The sequence below is a fragment of the Pelophylax lessonae genome, assembly GCF_965119305.1.
Source record: "Pelophylax lessonae genome assembly, chromosome: 3".
Lineage (NCBI taxonomy): Eukaryota > Metazoa > Chordata > Amphibia > Anura > Ranidae > Pelophylax > Pelophylax lessonae.
In genome coordinates, this window is record NC_138770.1 from 15,207,019 (window position 1) to 15,228,298 (window position 21,280).

Here is a 21,280-nt window from a genome sequence, read left to right on the forward strand (position 1 = left end):
CACAGGCCACGGTTGTAGGGAAGATGCCCTTGTCTCCATCAACATGGGGACAAGGTGCTTTGGGGTGGGGGGTCATAGCTTACCCAAAGCACCCACCCCCCCATGTTGAGGACTTGTGGCCTGGTATGGTCGATCGTTAATTTGTCTGATCCGAATTTGAAGCATTCTGAAAAGTTGGAATTTCGTTAGAAAACGAATAAACAAAACAAATTTCAACAAAATTCATTACAATGTCATTTGGAGATTTGGATACATCCGAATCTAGGAATAACCAAAAATTTGTCGGAATTTGTATTCGCACCGAAACGGATTTCACATGTCTAACACTTAATGGCCACCCGCTAACAGCTGGGCTCCCAGCCAATGCAAATGGCCGCAGATGGCAGGGCCCACTCTCCAGGCATGGATCCTATACATATATGTGCCATAACACCACCCAACTGATAGCTGGGGACTCAATGACCATTCGGGACATTCTGGAAGACTTCTGGATACCAAAGGAAGCTCCTGACATCCCGCACAGCTGCCCAGCACCAGACCCGCCCACCAATACTTCCAATAGGTAGGAAAACTTCATTCAAAAATGGTCCTATAAGTGAGGAGGACAAAAAAGGAACGCAGCCATTGGCTTATCCTGAACATTTATGGGGGTGGGGTCTTATGGGGGAGGAATGAGGGCGGGGCTACCCAAACGTATGCTGCCATTGACATCTGTCAGGAAAGCACATTATGGCCACTAGATGGAACTGACCTTTATAGGAAAACCCAATTCATCATGACTGGGGGAATGCGGGTCACATTTCATCAACACATTTATAACAACCAGATCTGTAAGTGTTTGTGAAATCTTCCCGCACAAAATGTACTCTAGCCAATGAAAGGTAAGGACTCCATTTTTATTTTTCTCCTGCTATCAATTGCCAACACTTCATCCATGTCTTTGGTGATCTCTGATCTCCTTATGAAGAGTTTCTTACATGATGAAGATCAGCCATGGAGTATATCTGAGGTGTATATCAGGGTGGGCTTCTTCCCCACATGTTCACCAACATTCATATAGAAGACATTTCCCGCACTCAAGGCACTAATACACCTCCAGGGTTGTGTGGGACCCCTGATGTACAGTAAGACAGGACTTCAGCGAGGAACATTTCCCTCACTCAGGACAGGAATACGGCTTCTCCCCGTGTGAGATCTCTGATGTCTGTAAACAGTGGACTTCTGTGAAAAACATTTCCCGCACTCAGGACAGGAATATGGCTTCTCACCAGTGTGCAATATCTGATGCTTGGAAAGAGTGGACTTCTCTGAAAAACATTTCCCGCACTCGGGACAGGAATATGGCTTCTCACCAGTGTGCGATCTCTGATGCTTGGAAAGATCGGACTTCTCTGAAAAACATTTCCCGCACTCAGGACAGGAATAAGACTTATCGCCAGTGTGAGATCTCTGATGTCTGTAAAGAGTGGACTTCTGTGAAAAACATTTCCCGCACTCAGGACAGGAATACGGCTTCTCACCTGTGTGCAATCTCTGATGCTTGGAAAGATCGGACTTCTCTGAAAAACATTTCCCGCACTCCGGACAGGAATACGGCTTCTCACCAGTGTGCAGTCTCTGATGCTTGGAAAGAGTGGACTTCTCTGAAAAACATTTCCCGCACTCAGGACAGGAATACGGCTTCTCACCAGTGTGTGATCTCTGATGTGTGGAAAGATAGAACTTCTGTGAAAAACATTTCCCACACTCAGGACAAGAATACGGCTTCTTACCTGTGTGCAATCTCTGATGTCTGGAAAGATTGGACTTCACTGAAAAACATTTCCCGCACTCAGGACAGGAATACAGCTTCTCACTGGTGTGAGACCTTTTATGCACATTAAGCTTGTATTTAGAACGGAAACACTTCCCGCACTCAGTACAGGAGAATCTCTTATCTGTTGTAAGGACGGCACCATCCTTCACAGTCTGAGGTTCCTCAGGATAAGAGGCATACGATGGTCCGGTACTGTCCCTCACAGTCTGAGGTTCCTCAGGATAAGAGGAATACGATGGTCTGGCACCGTCCCACACAGTCTGAGGTTCCTCAGGATAAGAGGAATACGATGGTCCGGCACCGTCCCTCACAGTCTGAGGTTCCTCAGGATAAGAGGAATACGATGGTCCATCTACACTGTGTGGTCCCAGATGGACATTTGAGGTAGCCGGGTTTTCTCCTGGACTATACTGTGTGATGTCCTCATCTTCTACTTTACAGTCTGGAGACAAAGTGAGACAATCCTCTGAGGTTTTCCTCATCTCCCGTCCATCTACTAAAATAGAAATACAAAGATTATTACTAGAAATCAGCAGATTGGTTCCCCTAAACCAGGACTCCGCCCACATCAGGCAGCTTTCTCTTTCAATTGCCCCCTCAAGGTAACTAGTAAATGGGTCCTCTGATCTCCTACCAGTTCATTTCTTTATTAATGGAGCTTAGTCAAAGAGGAAGACAAGGAGAACTGTCTTTTATAGGAGTGACAGTGATGAGGGGATTATGTCCCCTCCCCCTCTATCACTCATTGCCATCTTCCCAACACAAGAAGTCCGGCACTTCCTTATTTAGTCCATGATTTAGTCATGAGCGGGGCTGAGCACCACCAGAGGTCAGAGAGTGAGGATGGGGGAGAACAACCAAGATGAAGACTGGACTGATCCTGAAGACCACCATCATTGGGTTACTGACTCCTCCCTCATTATCACTTTCTGTTTAAGGTTCCAAAGTTGGAGGATGTTATCACATTATTATCAATATGTAAAAGTCTGTGCTCCAATCAAATCATCAGATATAAAATGTCCAGCTGGTAGGAAATGGGAGTAACAAAAGAGAATCCATATTATGTGTATATATAGCAGTGGGTAGAGGGGAGAGAGCAGAAGTCAGGAGTATGTAATGTACAACATAGAGTATATAGTGCAGGGGTCAGGAGTATGTAATGTACAATATAAATTATACAGTGCACAGGTCAGGAGTATGTAATGTACAGCATAGAGTATATAGTGCAGGGGTCAGGACTCATAATTTGTGTGTTCAGTAATCAGTTGCAGAGGTCCCACCCCGCTGCCTCCCATCTGCTGAGACTGCACTCAGTGACATGGGTGTGAGACTATACAGACATATCCCTCCACCTGGCACAGCCAGCAAACAACAGAGCAAGTAACCCCGGGAGAATTCTTCTGTCAGAGATCTTGATAGTGCCCCGGGCATGGGGCATAAGACTCAAGGTACATAGGTGCCTAGGTCAAGCAACGTCTATGGTAATTATCAACATTTTACTGCCAGCTGAACCCCAGAATCTTCATAAATCCAGTCTAGAGACATAAATTGCGTCTGCAGCACAGAGAAGGAAGATTATCTGAGAGAAATACAGGAATACAGGACGAGGAACACAGCTCAGGAAAGTGACCAGGGGATTACAGGCTGATATCACCCAGTCCCTGCCCTACTCTGGACCAATCAGTGAGCAGTATGGGTGGAGGAATGTATTTAATGTTAATGACCCACCTGTGCTGATCTCTGTAGGAGTGTCCTCCTCTATAAATGTCCCCGTTATTCCATCCTCCTCCATAGACTGCTGATCATCCCTCACATACCTCTCTTCTTCTTCTGCTTTCACCTCAAATTCTATATCGATTGGATCTCCACTCTAAACCAAGAAAATGAGAGAGAATATCATCTGTAAAATATAAGCTTTATTATTGTGATATTATATATTAAAAAAAAAACAACATATCCTCTCCAGAAGTCCATGTTCTAGATGCTCCAATCAACCAACCTTGTAACAGTGAGGGATGGTGTGACCTTCCTGTGTGGAATCCCGGAAATACAGAGGACGGGGACATCTCTCTGGTGGGTTCCTGGTATTAGGTGGCTCCATCATATCCTTGTGTCCTTCTGAAAACTCCTCCATCACTCCATACTCCTCATCCTCCTCTTTATACTCTTCTTTAACATCAATATTATCATCCCCGAGGTTTCCACTCTGAATATATAATAAAACATTCATTGTAACAAACATGCTGTGTATAAATCAGAACTACCAATAATTGTCACTCATCTACCTGATGATGGTGGGGGATGGTGTGACCTTCCTGTGTGGAATCCCGGGAATACAGAGGACGGGGACATCTCTCTGGTGGGTTTCTGTAGCTGGATGGCTCCACCATGGTGTCCTGGTACAGATCTTTGTGTTCTTTTAGAAACTCTGACTCCTCCATCACCCCATCCTCATCATCCTCCTCTTTTATCTCTTCTTTAACCTCAACTTTAGAATCTCTCAGGTTTCCACTCTGAATATATAATAAAAATGACATCAATGGTAACAATGCAGATAATGTACAGATCCTAATGATACTATCAGTGATTGTTCCTCATCTACCTGATGATGGTGAGGGATGGTGTGACCTTCCTGTGTGGAATCTCGGGAATACAGAGGACGGGGACATCTCTCTGGTGGGTTCCTGGTATTAGGTGGCTCCATCATATCCTTGTGTCCTTCTGAAAACTTCTCCATCACTCCATACTCCTCATCCTCCTCTTTATACTCTTCTTTAACATCAATATTATCATCCCTGAGGATTCCACTCTGAATATATAATAAAACATTCATTGTAACAAACATACCTGTATATAAATCATAACTATCAGTGATTGTTCCTCATCTACCTGATGATGTTGAGGGATGGTGTGACCTTCCTGTGTGGAATCCCGGGAATACAGAGGACGGGGACATCTCTCTGGTGGGTTCCCATTACTGGATCCATCTGTAGGAAACACACACACTGACTGAATACATTGTTTCTATGTGTTTATCAGATGATGGGGGATCTAGGTGGATCCTCCGTACTGCTCTCTCCTTTGCAATAAAGTCTCCTCTTACCCGGTGATGTGAGGGGCGGCTGATTCTCCATCATGATGTCCTTCCCAGCACCGCTCATCTCTCCTGTCAGCTACTCAATGATCTCTCTGGTGACTTCTCAAATCTTCTTTGTATTTCTCTATTCTATCAGGGAGGGAGGTGGAGGCAATGTGATGGTCATATGATCTCCAGGCTTCACAGGAGGAAAACTCTAGATTTGAACACAAATAGTAAAATCAAATGACATTCCCAGAATCCTCCTGACCTCACTGGTCAGGTCTCCTTTTATTTAAACCCCACTTCATGCTGAGGTTTCTGATATTACATACAATGCAAGTCCAACAGCCCTACTTTGACAGTAAGGAGGCCTGGGGTTCAGCCCACATCCTAAGAGCACCAGAAATAAAGAGTCGGATAGAGGGATAGTGGTAGGAGGAGCTGTGAGGTCAGTGTGATGTCATAGAATTCTTTGACTCTGATTGGAGGGACATTGTCATGTCATGGCAGTGGGGGAATTACCAGGGTTGCAGCAGTTGCACTTGCAAAGGGGTCCTGGAGTTCTGCCACTGTAGGGGGGCCCTCTGCTGCTCGGGAGACAGTACACTGGTCATTAACGTGCATTCTCACAGGCACACACAGTCCCCGAACCACCCATCCTCTCTGCCCATCCATTGAGTTCAGTAGGGTATGGAGATACAGTGTTGGGAGACTAAAAGAGAAAATCAGCTGACCTGGGATGTGCCAGTAAAGTGAAGGGGGAGGAGCTCTCCACCGTGTGAGGAGACCCCATGATGGGATAGGAGTTACTGGAGACACAGGAAGAAAGCCAAAGATACACTGAGACATAGCAAGGAGGAGGGACCGAGTGATCTGCAAGGGAGTGACACTGATTCCATCCCTCAATATCAGCACTGCCACTGATTCCTCCCCAACACCACTGCTGCCACTGATCCCCCACACCAGCATCACTGCTGCCCCTGTTCCCCCCCACATACACAAACCAGCACCACTGCTGCCACTTAACACCCACCCCCACACCACCACCACTGATTCCCCCTACCACCACCACTACCACTGACCCCCCCCCCCCCCAATACCACCACCACTGCTGCCACTAAAGCCCCCCCCCCACACACGCACATCAGCACCACTGATGCCACTGAGTCCATCCCCTCCACCACTACTTCCACTCTTCCCATTCCACCCCCCCCCTCCAACCTCCACCCTTGCCACTGATCCCATGCTCCCCTCACCACTGCCACTCATCCCACCCCCCCAACACCCCCACCACCGCTACCACTTATCCCATCCCCTCACCATCACCACTTTTTCCATCCCATCCCCCACCAACCCTGCCACTCATCCCATACCCTCACTATTGCTCCCGCTCATCCAATTATATCCCACTACCGCTTCCAATCATCCCATCCCACCACCACTTATCCCATTCCATCCCCCCCTCCACCACAGTTGCCAATCATCCCATCCCCCCACCACCACCGCTGCCACTGATCTCATCCCCACCCAACCACCACTGCTGCCAATGATCCCATCCCCCACCACTGCCACTCATCCCAGGGGCGTAACTAAAGGGGGTCACAATTGCAAGGGCCCATGTGTTTCCCCTGTACACCTGGATAAGGGGGGGGGGGCATATAGAGGAACAAATCTCCTCCATTTTTCAACTGCAGCTGCTACAAGCCAAGTTTTCCTCCTCTCCCTTCCATAGGCATTCAGTGGCTACAGGAGGAAAATGGAGGGGATTTGTTCCTCTATGTGTCACCCCCGCTGCCCCTCCTATCCAGGTCCTGCTGCCCTCCAACCCCGGGATAAGTGGGAAGGGGACCTGAAGGTTCTAGTTACACCTCTGTGTCATAGGATTCTCTGACCCTGATAGGAGGGACATTGGGAGGAGGAACTGTGTGGTCAGTGTCATGTCATAGGATTCTCTGATCCTGATTGGAGGGACATTGGGAGGAGGAGCTGTGTGGTCAGTGTGGTATCATAGGATTCTCTGACTCTGATTGGAGGGATATTAAAAGGAGTAGCTTTGTGGTCGGTGTCATGTCATAGGATTCGCTGACTCTGATTGGAGGGACATTGAGAGGAAGAGCTGTGGGGGGCGCTGTGCGAGGTCTCTGCACACAAAGAATCATGCGTCCCACCTCTCCTAAAATTAAAGATGAACGCTGTCTTTGTCAGGACACATCATATTCCTGTGATCTCCGTGTACTCCGGAGACTTTATCAATCACATTTTAGGATGAATATCTGAGACTGGGATCATAATAAAAAAAAAAAAAAAAAAATGATATTTACTACAAATGACATTTTTTCCTCTTTCTTCTTATTTGAATTCTATTGGAATATGTATGTCTATAATTTTTTATGCTCCAAATACACCCCCCCCCCCACACACACACACTAATAAAAGTAGTATAATCAGTTTGTGAGGAGAGAATTGTTGTCAGGGCTGGGCTTCTGCTATTAATAGAAGCTCTCTACTCAGTGCACAGAGGCTGCTCAGCTGTTGGATAATTAGCAGCCATTCATTGTTTCCACAGTGACTCACCTGGTTACCATTACCTGCCTCATTAGTCCAGCCTACAGCCAGCCCCTTTTTGCTTTTTAGACTGCCTTGCTCATTTCCTCCGTGCCTTTGCCTGGTCAACATCTCCAGCGTGTCTGCTGTGTTCCTGTTATGACTTGCCCTGGCTGACGTCTCTTCTGATTTCTGGCTTTTGACACGCTGATTTCTGATCACCCGTTCTGGCTTCCAAACCCTGGCTTCTGTTCTTGACTACGTTTTCTGTCTCTGCCTGGTTTATGGTTCTTGACAGTTGTGCTCTTGCTCCTCATTCCAGCATCCTGATTTTGGCTGTGATGCATTCTTTCTTTCTTTCTTTCTTTCTATCTATCTGCAAAGTGACTGATGTGGTCAGTCTCTGGGTGGAGACCAAACCTGATTGAAGCCAGCCAAGCCTGCAGTTTCATGCTCGTGATATTGCGTTTGTAACACGTGCTCCAAGCTCTCTGTTTGTCTGCCCTGCTCTGCTGTTTGGATTCCCTTGTTGAAGACCTTAATTCGGATATCGACTCTCTGAACTCTGCCTGCCTTTTGACTACGGATTTGACCCCGACTATTCTGAACCTTGCCTGCCTTGTAACTGGACTGTCGTTGAACCACTCTGCCTGTCTGCCAAATGCAAGTACCTGGTTGCTGTGCTCAGTTCGTTCCTGCCCTGGTGTGGTGGCCAGGCACCATAGCATTGTGTTTAAGTCCTGGGGGCAACTGAGTACTGGTAGGCCTGCTTGCCTTATGGGAAAGGAGGCTGCTATAGGCGAAGAACACAGAAGCCAGCTATAGTGTCTGAACACCTGCGTTAGGGGTAAGCGTGACATTGTTAGTATAGATGTAGTAATTCTATAATAGACTGATGAGGTGAGAAGGTCATTGGTGGAAAAGGTGACACATCACCAATATTAAGGAAATGTTTTAGCCCTGTAAGTGGGGGAATGCTATGATCTTGAAGGGGTTCATCTACGTTTCCACACTATATATGGCTGGGGAGCACACGGCTTTCTATAAGTGGGTTCTTTATTTAAGTGGGCGCAACTTCGGCTCTGCACTTCAGCGAGAATACACAGCAAACTACTTTGAAAAACACCAAACTGACTGCAGGTGACCTTGTTTCCCCATTCCGCTCTCCTTCCTCTCTGTAACATGCGCTTTCTACCAATCCTTCTGATAGTTGTGTCCTCACTCCTTAATCTCTCTTTCCCTCGCCTCTCTTTGCCACCCCACAGCCTGTATATATCACCCTCACTTCTGTCCTCTCCCTATTTCTGCACTCACCAACTCCTGCTAATTCTAAACCCTCATGCTAATAAAACCTCCAGAACCCTGAGGCATGTCCCTTCATATAAATTGCAATCCCATATTACCTCCCTCTCCCTTCTGCTTCTCCCAACCTCTAGAGATTAAACCCCAAACCCTGGGCCTCCATCGGTTAACTGTACCCAAATCCCTCATCACCCCATGCCCTCTGGCAAGAGCAGCAATCGACACAATTTAGTTTCTAACCCTCTTCTTCCCTTTGGAATGGCTGCTCTATCTGTAACAAACTAGATTCTGTCCATGACCTCTTTATCACTAACTACTTGCTGTTACTAAAACCTGGCTTCATGAATCCAACACTGCTGATCCTGCTTCCCTCTCCCATGATGGCCTTCTCTGGACTCACTTCCCCAGACCCTGTGGATGGAAGGGAGGTGGAGTGGGAATGCTTCTAGCCCCACATAGCATCTTTCAGGTACTTCACCCACCTGCCTCTCTGTCACTCTCCTCATTTGAGGCACATTGTATTTAACTACTTTCTTCAGTTTCTTTTAGAAGTGCTGTGATCTATCCGCCACCTGGACCCGTATCAACCTTTCTTCACTGGCTACCCTACTTTCTCTCTTCTGAAATTCCCAAAATCATTCTTGGTGACTTCAACATCACTGTTAAAACTACACTCCTCTCTAATGCTATCCCGACCTTAGCTAAGCCCCCAGTCCTCGACATCATACTCGGGGATAACCCGACTAAGTTGATCTCTGCACTCTACCTGAAGGTCAGGTGTAAAGCTATGGATGCTGTGTCTGACAGGGCCAAAGCCCGATGGGTGGAGGACCTGGGCCCCCTGGATGAAACAGACTGGGACTCTATCCTTGACTTCCCGCGCCTCTCGCCCGCTAGGCTTCCTGATAGATTGACCCAACTCTATATACTGCACAAGGCATATTTAACACCGGCTCGCATTGCACGCTATCGCCCCGACTTTAGTCTGCAATGCCCTAGATGCCATGCACACACAGGCGCCTTCTATCACCTTATCTGGTCCTGCCCATTGGTTCAACCCTTCTGGCTCCAGATTATCAAATTCCTGCATGATCACATGGGCTCCCCACTACAGCTGGACCCAAGGGTATGTCTCCTGGGACTGTTCCCTGACTCTGATATAGATAAATTCCTCTCTACCTTACTACAAGAAACTTTATTCTGCACTCGCAAGTTGATCGCCAGGACGTGGACGAGGCCCCAACCTCCCTCCTTTCAGGCATGGAGAGCAGACGTGAATTCTACCCTGCTGTATAAAAAGTTGATTTATCGCCACAGGGGTTGCCCTGCCAAATACGAGAAAGTGTGGCAGATGACTGGAAACAGCTTCCACGTGTTCTGACTAGACCTCCCTCCTCCTTGCATTGCTGTGAGTGTCTATCCCAGTGCTGATTTTTACTCTTATTTTTTGTTGTCCCCCCCCTGTGGCGGCCGCACCGCAATGCTCTTGAGCCTTGCTATGTTGCCTGATAAACCTTCTTAAGCGTCGAGTGGTTTGTGATCATCCCCGTTTGCACACGGATAATTTTCTTTTGTACTGTTTGTATTATGGCCTTTAAGTGTTATTCTTCTTTGTGATTTGTAATGCACTGTTGCGATTTTCAATAAACTTTGTTTTAAAAGGAAAACTAACACTCCTGCTACTTCTAAACTTCTCAATCTAACCTCCTCTTTTGACCTGAAGCAATCGATTCATGCTTCTACTCACTCTGATGGCAATACCCTTGACTATGTATTCTCCTACCTATGCACTCTGTGCAACCTCTCCAACAATATTTTTTCTCTCTCTGATCACCACAATATTAGTTTCATAATATCCGAGACTCTCCCCTCCTCTCCCTCCAACCACCTAACAGTTACCCATAGAAACCTTTGCCACCTAACCCTTCTCTTCCCTTCTACTGACCACCTCTATGACAAAATCTCACCCATGTCCTGCCACAATCTAACCACTTCTGTCTGCAATAGATCTCTGTCCTACACCCTGGATGAGCTCACCCCCCTCATTACACACAGATTAGGCCCCGAACACTACAACCTTGGCAAACAGACGACACCATAAGTCTCAAAAAACATCTCTTGAGCTAATTAATTAAAAAAAAAAAACATCTCGAGCGCCTCAGGTGTAAGAATAAAGCCTCGTACACACGCAACGATTATCGGCCGACTTTTGTCCAGAGTGATGTTTTGTTAGTTGGAATGTGCCGAGACTGCACACTAATTTTCTCGCCTAACAAAAATCTACTTCAGAAGTGTTGTCATGTGCTGGTTTACTTTCCTTGTGTTTTTTCTTCTCTGAGCATGCCCAGTCTTGCTCATCAGATTTTTGTCTGGCGAAATCTGTACTGACTGACGGAAAATCGGCAGTTGTGTTGATGGCCAACAAAAATTTTATAGTCTACACACCAGATTTTTTTCGGCCAAAAAGTCGGAGTCGGTTGTCGTAAGCATCATACTAACAAGCCGAAAATCGGCAGATCGGACGTTGGCCAAAAATTCCCTGCCAATTTCCGACGCGTGTGTACGGGGCTTAAGTCTTCTAAAGACTTCAACCAATATAAATCTGCCCTTCAAAAATACAATTCCTGTCTCCTCACTGCCAAGCAGACCTATTTTATCACTCTTATTAACAACTTATCCCATGCACATCAACCCTTCTCTACCCTTAACGCTACTTTGTCCTCGATTGCCTTTATCCACTAACTGATCCACTGCCCAGGAGATCGTAAATCACTACAAAAATAAGATTGATACAATTTGTGATGAGATCTCTGCTGTACAGATATCACTCCATATTCACAGGCACAATCAACTCTTCCCTTTTTCAACCTTGCTACTATAGACGAGGTTGCTAAACTTTTTTCAACACCCACCTAACCACCTGCCCCCTGGACCCTCTACCGTTGAAAATACTGCGGTCATCCTCTGACTTTATCCTACGCTCTGTAAACCACATCTTCAATATCTCCCACTCTTCAGGCATCACTCCCATACTTAAAAAGACCTTCATTGGACCCCACCAATCTGAACAACCTACACCCCATCTCCTTGCTCACCTTTTCCTCCAAACTTCCTGAATGTCTAGTCTACAACCAACTGAGCGCCCATTTCACTGACAATAATCTTCGTAATCCCTTTCAATCAGGATTTCATCCTCAACACTCCACAGAAACTGCTCTCCTTAAATTCCCAAATCATCTGCTAATGGCCGAACCCAATGGACACTATTCTGTACTCCTACTTCTGGACCTCTCTGCTGCCTTTGACACAGTAGGCCACCCCCTCTCCTGCTTAAAAAAACTCCAATCCTTTGGTCCCTGTGACTGTACTCTTCACTAGTTCTCATCCTACCTATCCCACCACACCTTCAGCGTCACTTTACTTCCTCCTTTCCCTTTCTCCGTTGGGGTCCCCCTAGGTTCTTTTCTTGGACCACTCCTATTCCTGATCTAAACCTCTTGCCTGGGTGAGCTTATAGCCACCATGGCTTCCAATACCATTTCTATGCTGATGCCACCCAAATCTATGTCTCTACCCCCCATCTTATTCCATCAGTCTCCTCACATATAACTAATTTACTAACAGACATATCAGCCTGGATGTCACATCACTTCCTCAAACTCAATCTATCCAAAACCGAGCTCATAATATTTCCTCCCCCACGTGTCCCTTCCCCTGACTTCTCTGTCAAAATTAATGTCTCAACTATCCACTGGTCCCCACATTTCAGAATGCTAGGTGTAATCCTGGACTCTGAACTATTCTTTCAGCCCCACATCCAATCACTGTACAAAGCTTGCCTCCTCAACATCTCCATAATACTCCCCTTCCTAATCAATGACACCATGAAGCTCCTAGTTCCCTCACTGGTTATCTCTTGCAACTTCCTCCTCATTGGATTACCTTTACTTTGGCTATCTCCCCTTCAGCCCATCAAGAAAGCTGCTGCCAGGGTTATCCACCTTACCAACCACTCAGCATCTGCTACCCCTCTCTGCCAATCCCTCCACTGACTTCCATTCAGTGTCCACCAACCCTCTCTGCCAATCCCTCCACTGGCTTCCATTCAGTGTCCACCACCCCTCTCTGCCAATCCCTCAACCGGGTCTATTTAGTGTCCACCACCCCTCTCTGCCAATCCCTCCACTGGGTCCATTCAGTGTCCTATAAAGCCATCCACAACTCGACTCTCAGTAACATCACTAACCTAGTCTCACAATACCTACCAAATCGTTCTCTCGGTTCCTCCCAAGACCTCCTGCTCTCTAGCTCCCTGATCACCTCTTCCGATGCTTGTCATTAAGAATTCCCCTGAGCTTCTCCCATCTTCTGGAACTCTCTATGCCAAGTTGTCTGTCTACCTCCTACTCTGTCCACTTTTAGACCATCCCTGAAAATCCTTCTCTTCAGAGAAGCCTTTCCTGCCCCACCTAACTGGACTTTTATTTTCTCAATTAGCTCATCTCCCTCAGTAATTGCATTTTGTATCCTTTGACCCTCCCTCTTAGATTGTAAGCTCTAATGAGCATTGTAACAGTACTGTCTGCCCTCACATTGTGCAAACTGTTGGCACAATACAAATCCTGTATAATAGTAATAATAATAATATATGTGTGTATCATCATCTGCTGAAAATAAAATACATCACAGTGACTATGGAGGAAGAGGACGAACATGACGGGGGGAGGGGGTTACTGGGTGTAAATAGAAAGAAAGAACTTACTACCTCCTCTGCTGTCTCTTCCAGCAATGTCTCTTCACTACTTCGTACCTCATGGAACTTCCTGTCTGTAGCTGACATCACTTCCTGTTTTTATCTAACATCACTTCCTGTCTTCCATAGAGACTTCCTGTCTGGATAGTAGTAAGATCCACCTTGTGGAGCTCAGAGGATCTGCAGCCCCGAGAAACGTCTCGTAGTGTAAGGTGACCAGATTTTTAAAATGAAATCCAGGGACATATTTATTTATTTTTTTCTGGCAAATGGTAAACTATTTTATAAGCATATTTTCTTCTAATGATCTATGCGGTGCATGTTGGATGTGTTTATGGAATGATTGCAAGATATATGCCAGAGGCGTAACTAGATTTCTCAGGGCCCGGGTGCAAGAAATCATGAAGGCCCCCCCATATATAATGTGCAAATAGTGGTGAAACACCCCCCATATATAATCATAATAAAATGTAAAATATGCACATCAATTGTACATTGTATTATGATTATATTTCGGGGGATCTCACCACTATTTGCACATTGCAGCTCTGCGATATTTCCTCCCTTTTGCAGAGAGGGTGACACCATCACTCCTATATTCTAATACATGGGATGATTAGCATCTCTGTTATTATTATTATATGTGGGGGGGTTTCACCATTATTTGCACATTGAAGCTCTGATATTTCTCTAAATGTTTTTGCAGAGGGGGTGACACCATCACTGCTATGTTGCAATACATTGGTGGATTTGCACTGGATATTCATGTATAGGTGTCACCATTGCACTTATAAGTCCATTTGTAGAATATTATAGATAAAGTGTAGGGCAGTGCTGCATTTTTGGCTTTTTATTGTTGCACGTTAGATGAGGGAACCAGCTAACAAGATTCTCTTATTGCTTCTGAGATTTTTTTTAGTTGCATTGTAGATGTTTTACTTGATTTGTTGTGTCCCCTGTGGACAGGTAACCAGTGGCCTTGCATATTGGTGATCAGTGTGCCCTGTATGCTTGTGCTACGTGCAGGGTTGAGGAGGATGCTCCGTGCAGGGTTCAGGATTCCGGAGGAGGCTACGTGCTGGGTTCAGGAGGAAGCTATGTGCAGGGTTCAGGAGGAAGCTACTTGCAGGGTTCAGGAGGAGGCTATGTGCAGGATGCAGGTTTCAGGAGGAAGCTACTTGTAGAGTGCAGGGTTCAGGAGGAGGCTATGTGCAGGGTTCAGGAGAAGGCTACGCGCAGGGTTCAGGAGGAGGCTACGTGCAGGGTGCAGGGCTCAGGAGATTGCTCCATGAAGGGTTCAGGGATGCAGGGTTCAGGAGGAGGCTACGTGCAGGGTTCAGGAGGAGGCTGCCTGCAGGGTTCAGGAGGAGGCTGCCTGCAGGGTTCAGGAGGAGGCTGCCTGCAGGGTTCAGGAGGAGGCTATGTGCAGGGTTCAGGAGGAGGCTATGTGCAGGGTTCAGAAGAAGGCTCCATGCAGGGTTCAGGAGGAGGCTACGTGCAGGGTTCAGGAGGAGACTATGTACAGGGTGCAGGGTTCAGGAGCATGCTCCACGCAGGGTTCGGAAGGAGGCTACGTGCAGAGGGCAAGACTATTACCTACTTTTTCCTTCTGTATGTAATGACAGTATACATGTAATTTTCTTGTGTGTGTGTGTGTGTGTGTGTATGTTTTGTCAGTATACGTGTGAATATTTTTTTCTGTGTGTGGGTGGGTCTGTGTAAGGTCACTCACATGCAGCCTGTATAAAACATATACACCTCACATCACTGACACACCAGAGAGACACTACAGGAGATGGTGAGAGACTGCAGAAATGAATCAGGAGATGGTCAGAGACTGCAGACATGAATCAGGAGATGGTCAGAGACTGCAGACACATTATTACAGGAGATGGCCAGAGACTGCAGACATGGTGCAGGAGATGGCCAGAGACTGCAGACATGGTACAGGAGATGGTCAGAGACTGCAGACATGGTGCAGGAGATGGCCAGAGACTGCAGACATGGTACAGGAGATGGCCAGAGACTGCAGACATGGTACAGGAGATGGTCAGAGACTGCAGACATGGTGCAGGAGATGGCCAGAGACTGCAGACATGGTACAGGAGATCGGCAGAGACTGCAAACATGGTACAGGAGATGGTCAGAGACTGCAGACATGAATCAGGAGATGGTCAGAGACTGCAGACACATTATTAAAGGAGATGGCCAGAGACTGCAGACATGGTGCAGGAGATGGCAAGAGACTGCAGACATGGTACAGGAGATGGTCAGAGACTGCAGACATGGTACAGAGGATGGTCAGAGACTGCAGACATGGTACAGGCGATGGTCAGAGACTGCAGACATGGTACAGGAGATGGTCAGAGACTGCAGACATGGTACAGGAGATGGTCAGAGACTGCAGACATGGTAAAGGAGATAGCCAGAGACTGCAGACATGGTACAGGAGATGGCTAGAGACTGCAGACATGGTACAGGAGATGGCTAGAGACTGCAGACATGGTACAGGAGATGGCTAGAGACTGCAGACATGGTACAGGAGATGGCCAGAGACTGCAGACATATTACAGGAGATGGCTAGAGACTGCAGACATGGTACAGGAGATAGCCAGAGACTGCAGACATGGTACAGGAGATGGCCAGAGACTGCAGACATGGCGCAGAAGATGTCTAGAGACTGCAGACATGGTACAGGAGATGGCCAGAGACTGTAGACATGGTACAGGAGATGGTCAGAGACTGCAGACATGGTACAGGGGATGGTCAGAGACTGTAGACATGGTACAGGAGATGGTCAGAGACTGCAGACATGGTACAGGAGATGGTCAGAGACTGCAGACATAGTACAGGAGATGGTCAGAGACTGTAGACATGGTACAGGAGATGGTCAGAGACTGCAGACATGGTACAGGAGATGGTCAGAGACTGCAGACATGGTACAGGAGATGGTCAGAGACTGCAGACATGGTACAGGAGATGGTCAGAGACTGCAGACATAGTACAGGAGATGGTCAGAGACTGCAGACATGATTTAGGAGATGGTCAGAGATTGCAGACATGGTACAGGAGATGGCCAGAGATTGCAGACATGGTACAGGAGATGGTCAGAGACTGTGGACATGATTGATTCAAGAGATGGTCAGGGACTGAGTTTACAGCTGAACCCGGTGTAAAAGTGTATGGTATCACAGGGCTGCTCAACTCTATTTAAACCAGCTCTGCAAGATCATGTCAGTAATCCTCCTTTGACAGTACAACCAAGTGACAGAAGACAGCAGCACATCCAATTTCCAAATAAAAATTGTCTTACAAACAGTTAACTGCTCAAGATTAGTGGAGGACAGTAAACAGTTAATGGGTCTCTGAAGCTTCCAGCCTGAGCCAGCAGTAAATCCTCCAACAAAACATAAAAACCCCATGCAGCGCACACAGAGCTCCGACTAAATAGCTGAACAGAAGCTGGAATGGTAACGGCCATGTGTCCCTGGTTTTGGAGAATGCTGCTGCAGGGGGGTCTTGTTATCAGTGTATCAGGCAATGTGTAGCTCAGGTTAGGGAGATAAAAAAAGGTAAGGAGTGAGGGGAGAGGAGGCTGATGGGTAACCTCACACTGCCTGAACACACAGATATCTGGTAGACACTGCAGCCCACCAGCATTACATGTAACAGTGCTTGCTCTAATTGTAGTCATACCTTCTGCATCTCCCTTCTGGTGCCCTCACTCAGCCCTGCTCCCAGTCAAATGTGGCGGGCTGGAGAGGGGCGGGGGAGGGGTGTTATACTGCCTGCTGACTGGCTGTGGATGGAAGGGAGGAGGAGCTCCACATGTCAGCCCGCCCATCCCCGACATCAGAGCTTCGATTTGACAGCTCTGCTCCACTCACTCTCACTGACACTGTGCTGGATGGATGGTCACACTGCTGAATGCACTGCTAGGCTGTCAGCAATAGGTACACCGCCCCTGAATCCAGGGACAGAATCGGGGACACACGTGGTCCGGGGACAGTGTCCTCATTCCGGGGACGTCTGGTCACCCTACCATATTGGGATTTTTGTGCTTAGCGTACTTACAGTGATTGTAGCCGTATTTGTTCCTCGCAGCAAAACAGTTGAGTTCCCTCGGTGATGTTTTGGTTATTTGCTCTGTCGTGGCATACCTATCTCGCATTTTCTGGATACCTTATTGGCCTTTGCAGGATGCCTTGACTGGCATTTAGAATGGTTATCTTAAACAAAATGTCTTTTGAGTTAATCCTATTTTACTTTGATTTCTTTACATGTGTCACTGAGCTTGCAAAGGCTAAGAATATATCAGATGACCGAAACAGTGGAAATTCCCTATCTCTCAGAATATCAACTCTGTCTGGACAGCTGACCACAAAGCCAATAATATCTTCTAAAAGCCCCTTTGGAACTTTTATTGAGCGTCACCAAGAAATTTCCCTTATGACAGAGAATCACGATCTAGATTGACATAATGCTTACTATAATTAGTTGTTAACTTTGATTGGACAAAAGATGTTAATAACAACCCATTTCTTGTACGTCAGATTGTAATGACAAACCCATTTTTGAGTATATATAAACTCCAGAAACGCTGTAATAAATCAGGTCACTATGATTCAGCCATCTTGAGTCTTGTCTGATCTCATTATATATATATAGCTATATATTGTCTGATTTGGTATCACTGACTAACAGGTAACAGGTATTTTGTACCTGAGGAAAAATTCCACAACAATTTGGCGAGTCAGCCAGGAGAGGTGAAGTCATCTGCGGACGGAGTGAGACATCTGGACTGCATTGGATACACTGAAAATATCTGGCCAGGTAAGCCCATTGTCTGTTTACAATGTTTTTCAGTCCATCCAATGACGTCCAGGTAACTATTTTTGATGTAATACCCTCTTAAAGAACCTAAACCCTTAGTCGGTGTATATATTGCTACTAACATTTGTTGCGAAAGGTGAGGTTGGGTCAACCCTCACCGCTGTGGGTGTCTTGGACACGCAGGAACGTGACCCCAGTTGTGTTCTGGTAAAGCGGTCTCATTTCGGAGTGTCCATTTGAGACGTAGCAAGCATTGAATGTATATGACTGTTTTAGCCTGACATTTCATATACATGTAAAGGTTTCTATCTCTATGTTATAGTATATATGTAAACATATGCATATGGTAATAGGCTGTTTTTAAGTCCACCAGGTCAGGGTACTTGGGAGTTAGCCTGACATTGTGTATCGGCTGTGCAAGGGCCGAAGTCCAGGTCAGGGTACTTGGGAGTTAGCCTGACATTGTGTATCGGCTGTGCAAGGGCCGAAGTCCAGGTCAGGGTACTTGGGAGTTAGCCTGACATTGTGTATCGGCTGTGCAAGGGCCGAAGTCCAGGTCAGGGTACTTGGGAGTTAGCCTGACATTGTGTATCGGCTGTGTGAGGGCCGAAGTCCAGGTCAGGGACTTGGAAGTTAGAAGTTATCGGCTGTGTGAGGGCCGAAGTCCAGGTCAGGGACTTGGAAGTTAGAAGTTATCGGTTGTGTGAGGGCCGAAGTCCAGGTCAGGGACTTGGAAGTTAGGAGTTATCGGCTGTGTGAGGGCCGAAGTCCAGGTCAGGGACTTGGAAGTTAGAAGTTATCGGCTGTGTGAGGGCCGAAGTCCAGGTCAGGGACTTGGAAGTTAGAAGTAGTTATTCTATTTTTGGATAACAGTGAAATGGGAAACTGGGTTTCCATAGATACCGACCAGGGGTCAATGAGAAAGGTCATTAGGACCATGGCCATAGAGTGTATGGGTAACAGGGTTACCAGATAAATGGGGCAGACCAGGGAGTTTGCATTCGAAGATTAAAAGCTCTGGGAGCATAGTTTTTGGGCTACACAGCCAATTAAAGTGTTCTGTAGTTGGACAGCTAATAATCCTAGTTGTAGGATAAGATAAGATAGGATATGGCAGATTTTTGTAAAGTGTATGAAACAGATTTGGCAAGAACAAACTTAAAATCAGTTGCAGAATATGGAAGCAGGAGAGTATGAAGCTGTGTCTTTTATATAAAAAGAGGAAGTAGCCGAAGAGGTTCCTTCTCCGTGAGCTCGGAGAAAGAAAAAAAAAAAAAAGATTGTTTCTTTATATGATAAATGAACGGCATATGATATTTTTGGGGTTATTTTCTATTAAATAAAAACCTAAGATGAAAAATAATATGTTGCCTTTTAAACCAGGAATCTTTGTTTAGACATTAAGGGTTACCGCAATTAACATGACCATTGAACCCTATTGGCACTGAGCCAAAAGTTTTTAAAATAGAATAACTTTTTATATAATTATGGTATTTAAGGGGCATCCTCCGTAACCAAAGGGGAACCTCTGATCAGATTTTTTGAAATTTGGGACAAAGTTCCTAGAGGTTTTTTCGTTTGAAAGATAAAAGTACATTACTTCCTGTCATTATGGGTGTATAAAAAGTGACCTACTACAAATAGTGTAAAGACAGGACATTAGAGCAAAGAATTGCAACCACCCCCTCTCCCCCAGAAGATGGACAGTAAATAAGGTATTCAGCTAACCTGTGTCCGCATGTTCCATCAGAAGCGTCCGAGAGGTTTACAGTAGGAATAACAGTAGCAGGGGTGGGAGTAGTTTCCTGCCTGGCTTCAAAGGAAAAGGGAAGTCATTTAAAAAAAAAAAAAAGAAATGTTTGTGTTGAGTTAAAATTTCAATGTTCAGTTTCAGATGAAGTGCCCATTAATCCAGTATGTAGCACATGTCTCTTGCCAGCTTGACCCAGTGATAAAAGGTGCGGGCCGCAGCCTGCAAAAAGCTGCTGGATAAAACAGGTGCAATGTATTTAAGCCAGTTTACTTCCAGTACAGGAGCAGGCACTAGAGGGGGAGGGAAAAAAAAAAATGTTTGTTAAATACCCCCCATGACTGTTTTGAGCTGATGATGGCAGAATCTGAATCGTTGAGTCCTGCAAAAAAAGGCTCCTCTCTAAAGCCCTGATGAGACCCTTTATGTAGATGGATCATGTTTATAAACAGAGGAGGGTAAGCCTGTAACTGGGTATGCAGTAGTAACAGCAATAAATAAACAAAAGGAATGCAAAAGGCATTAAATCTAAAGTTCTAAGCACAAGCAGCTGATGGTTTTGGTAAAGGCCTGTGAATTTTAAAGAGTTAACATTCACATTGACATGATTTTGGTCATATTTTTGAAAGCTTGTAACTTTTTGACCTCAGCCCAAGTTCTCTCGGTAAGCCAATAAAGCATGCAGATATAATAGAGACTGTTCTTAGTCTTCCAGTGTTCCACCAAGGTGGCCATTTATTAAAAAAACCAAGGCACATGCAAGAGAGGACACAGAAGAAGCTGCAGGAAACGCAAGGGCCGACAGAGCAGCGAAGAAGGCTGCACTGGAACAGGTCCCTATCCGGGTACTGACACTCGTAGGAAAGCAACCAACTCCTGTAAGTATGGCAATCTTGATATCATTGCAGAAAAAGCCCCCTCACAGGAGCGTGAGAAGTGGCGGAAGAACAGTGCAACACAGGATGTAACTGGTTGCTGGAGGATGGAGGAGCATTTCTGTCTGATCTCAGGCCCTATACCCGAGGGTGGCAGCCGCAGCTCACGGATCGTGTCATATCTCAAAGACTCTAATGACCACCTTGGTAATGCAACACTGGTTAGCACCAGGTTTTCCTGGAGTAGCTGCAAAATATACTGCTTCTTGTCTTACCTGTGCTAGGTACAATGTTGGTAGAGCTGTAAGCACCCCATAAAAGCACCGCC

The 21,280-nt window shown here is 46.2% G+C and overlaps 2 protein-coding genes across 2 annotated transcripts in view; both read right to left on the reverse strand.

Moving 5' to 3' along the window:
- Positions 1-9,831, reverse strand: part of LOC309548736 (uncharacterized protein) — a gene marked incomplete at both ends in the record, with an annotated part of 46,272 nt that extends 36,441 nt beyond the window's left edge. The window contains 4 exons of the mRNA XM_082248689.1: positions 1,220-1,830; positions 2,074-2,312; positions 3,545-3,686; positions 9,772-9,831. Of these exons, the coding sequence (XP_082104815.1) occupies positions 1,220-1,830; positions 2,074-2,312; positions 3,545-3,686; positions 9,772-9,831 (1,052 nt within the window). The remainder of the gene's footprint in view (positions 1-1,219; positions 1,831-2,073; positions 2,313-3,544; positions 3,687-9,771) is intronic.
- Positions 1-21,280, reverse strand: part of LOC309550230 (uncharacterized protein) — a gene marked incomplete at its 5' end in the record, with an annotated part of 1,091,635 nt that overhangs the window by 49,863 nt on the left and 1,020,492 nt on the right. The gene's annotated exons all lie outside the window — the stretch shown is intronic.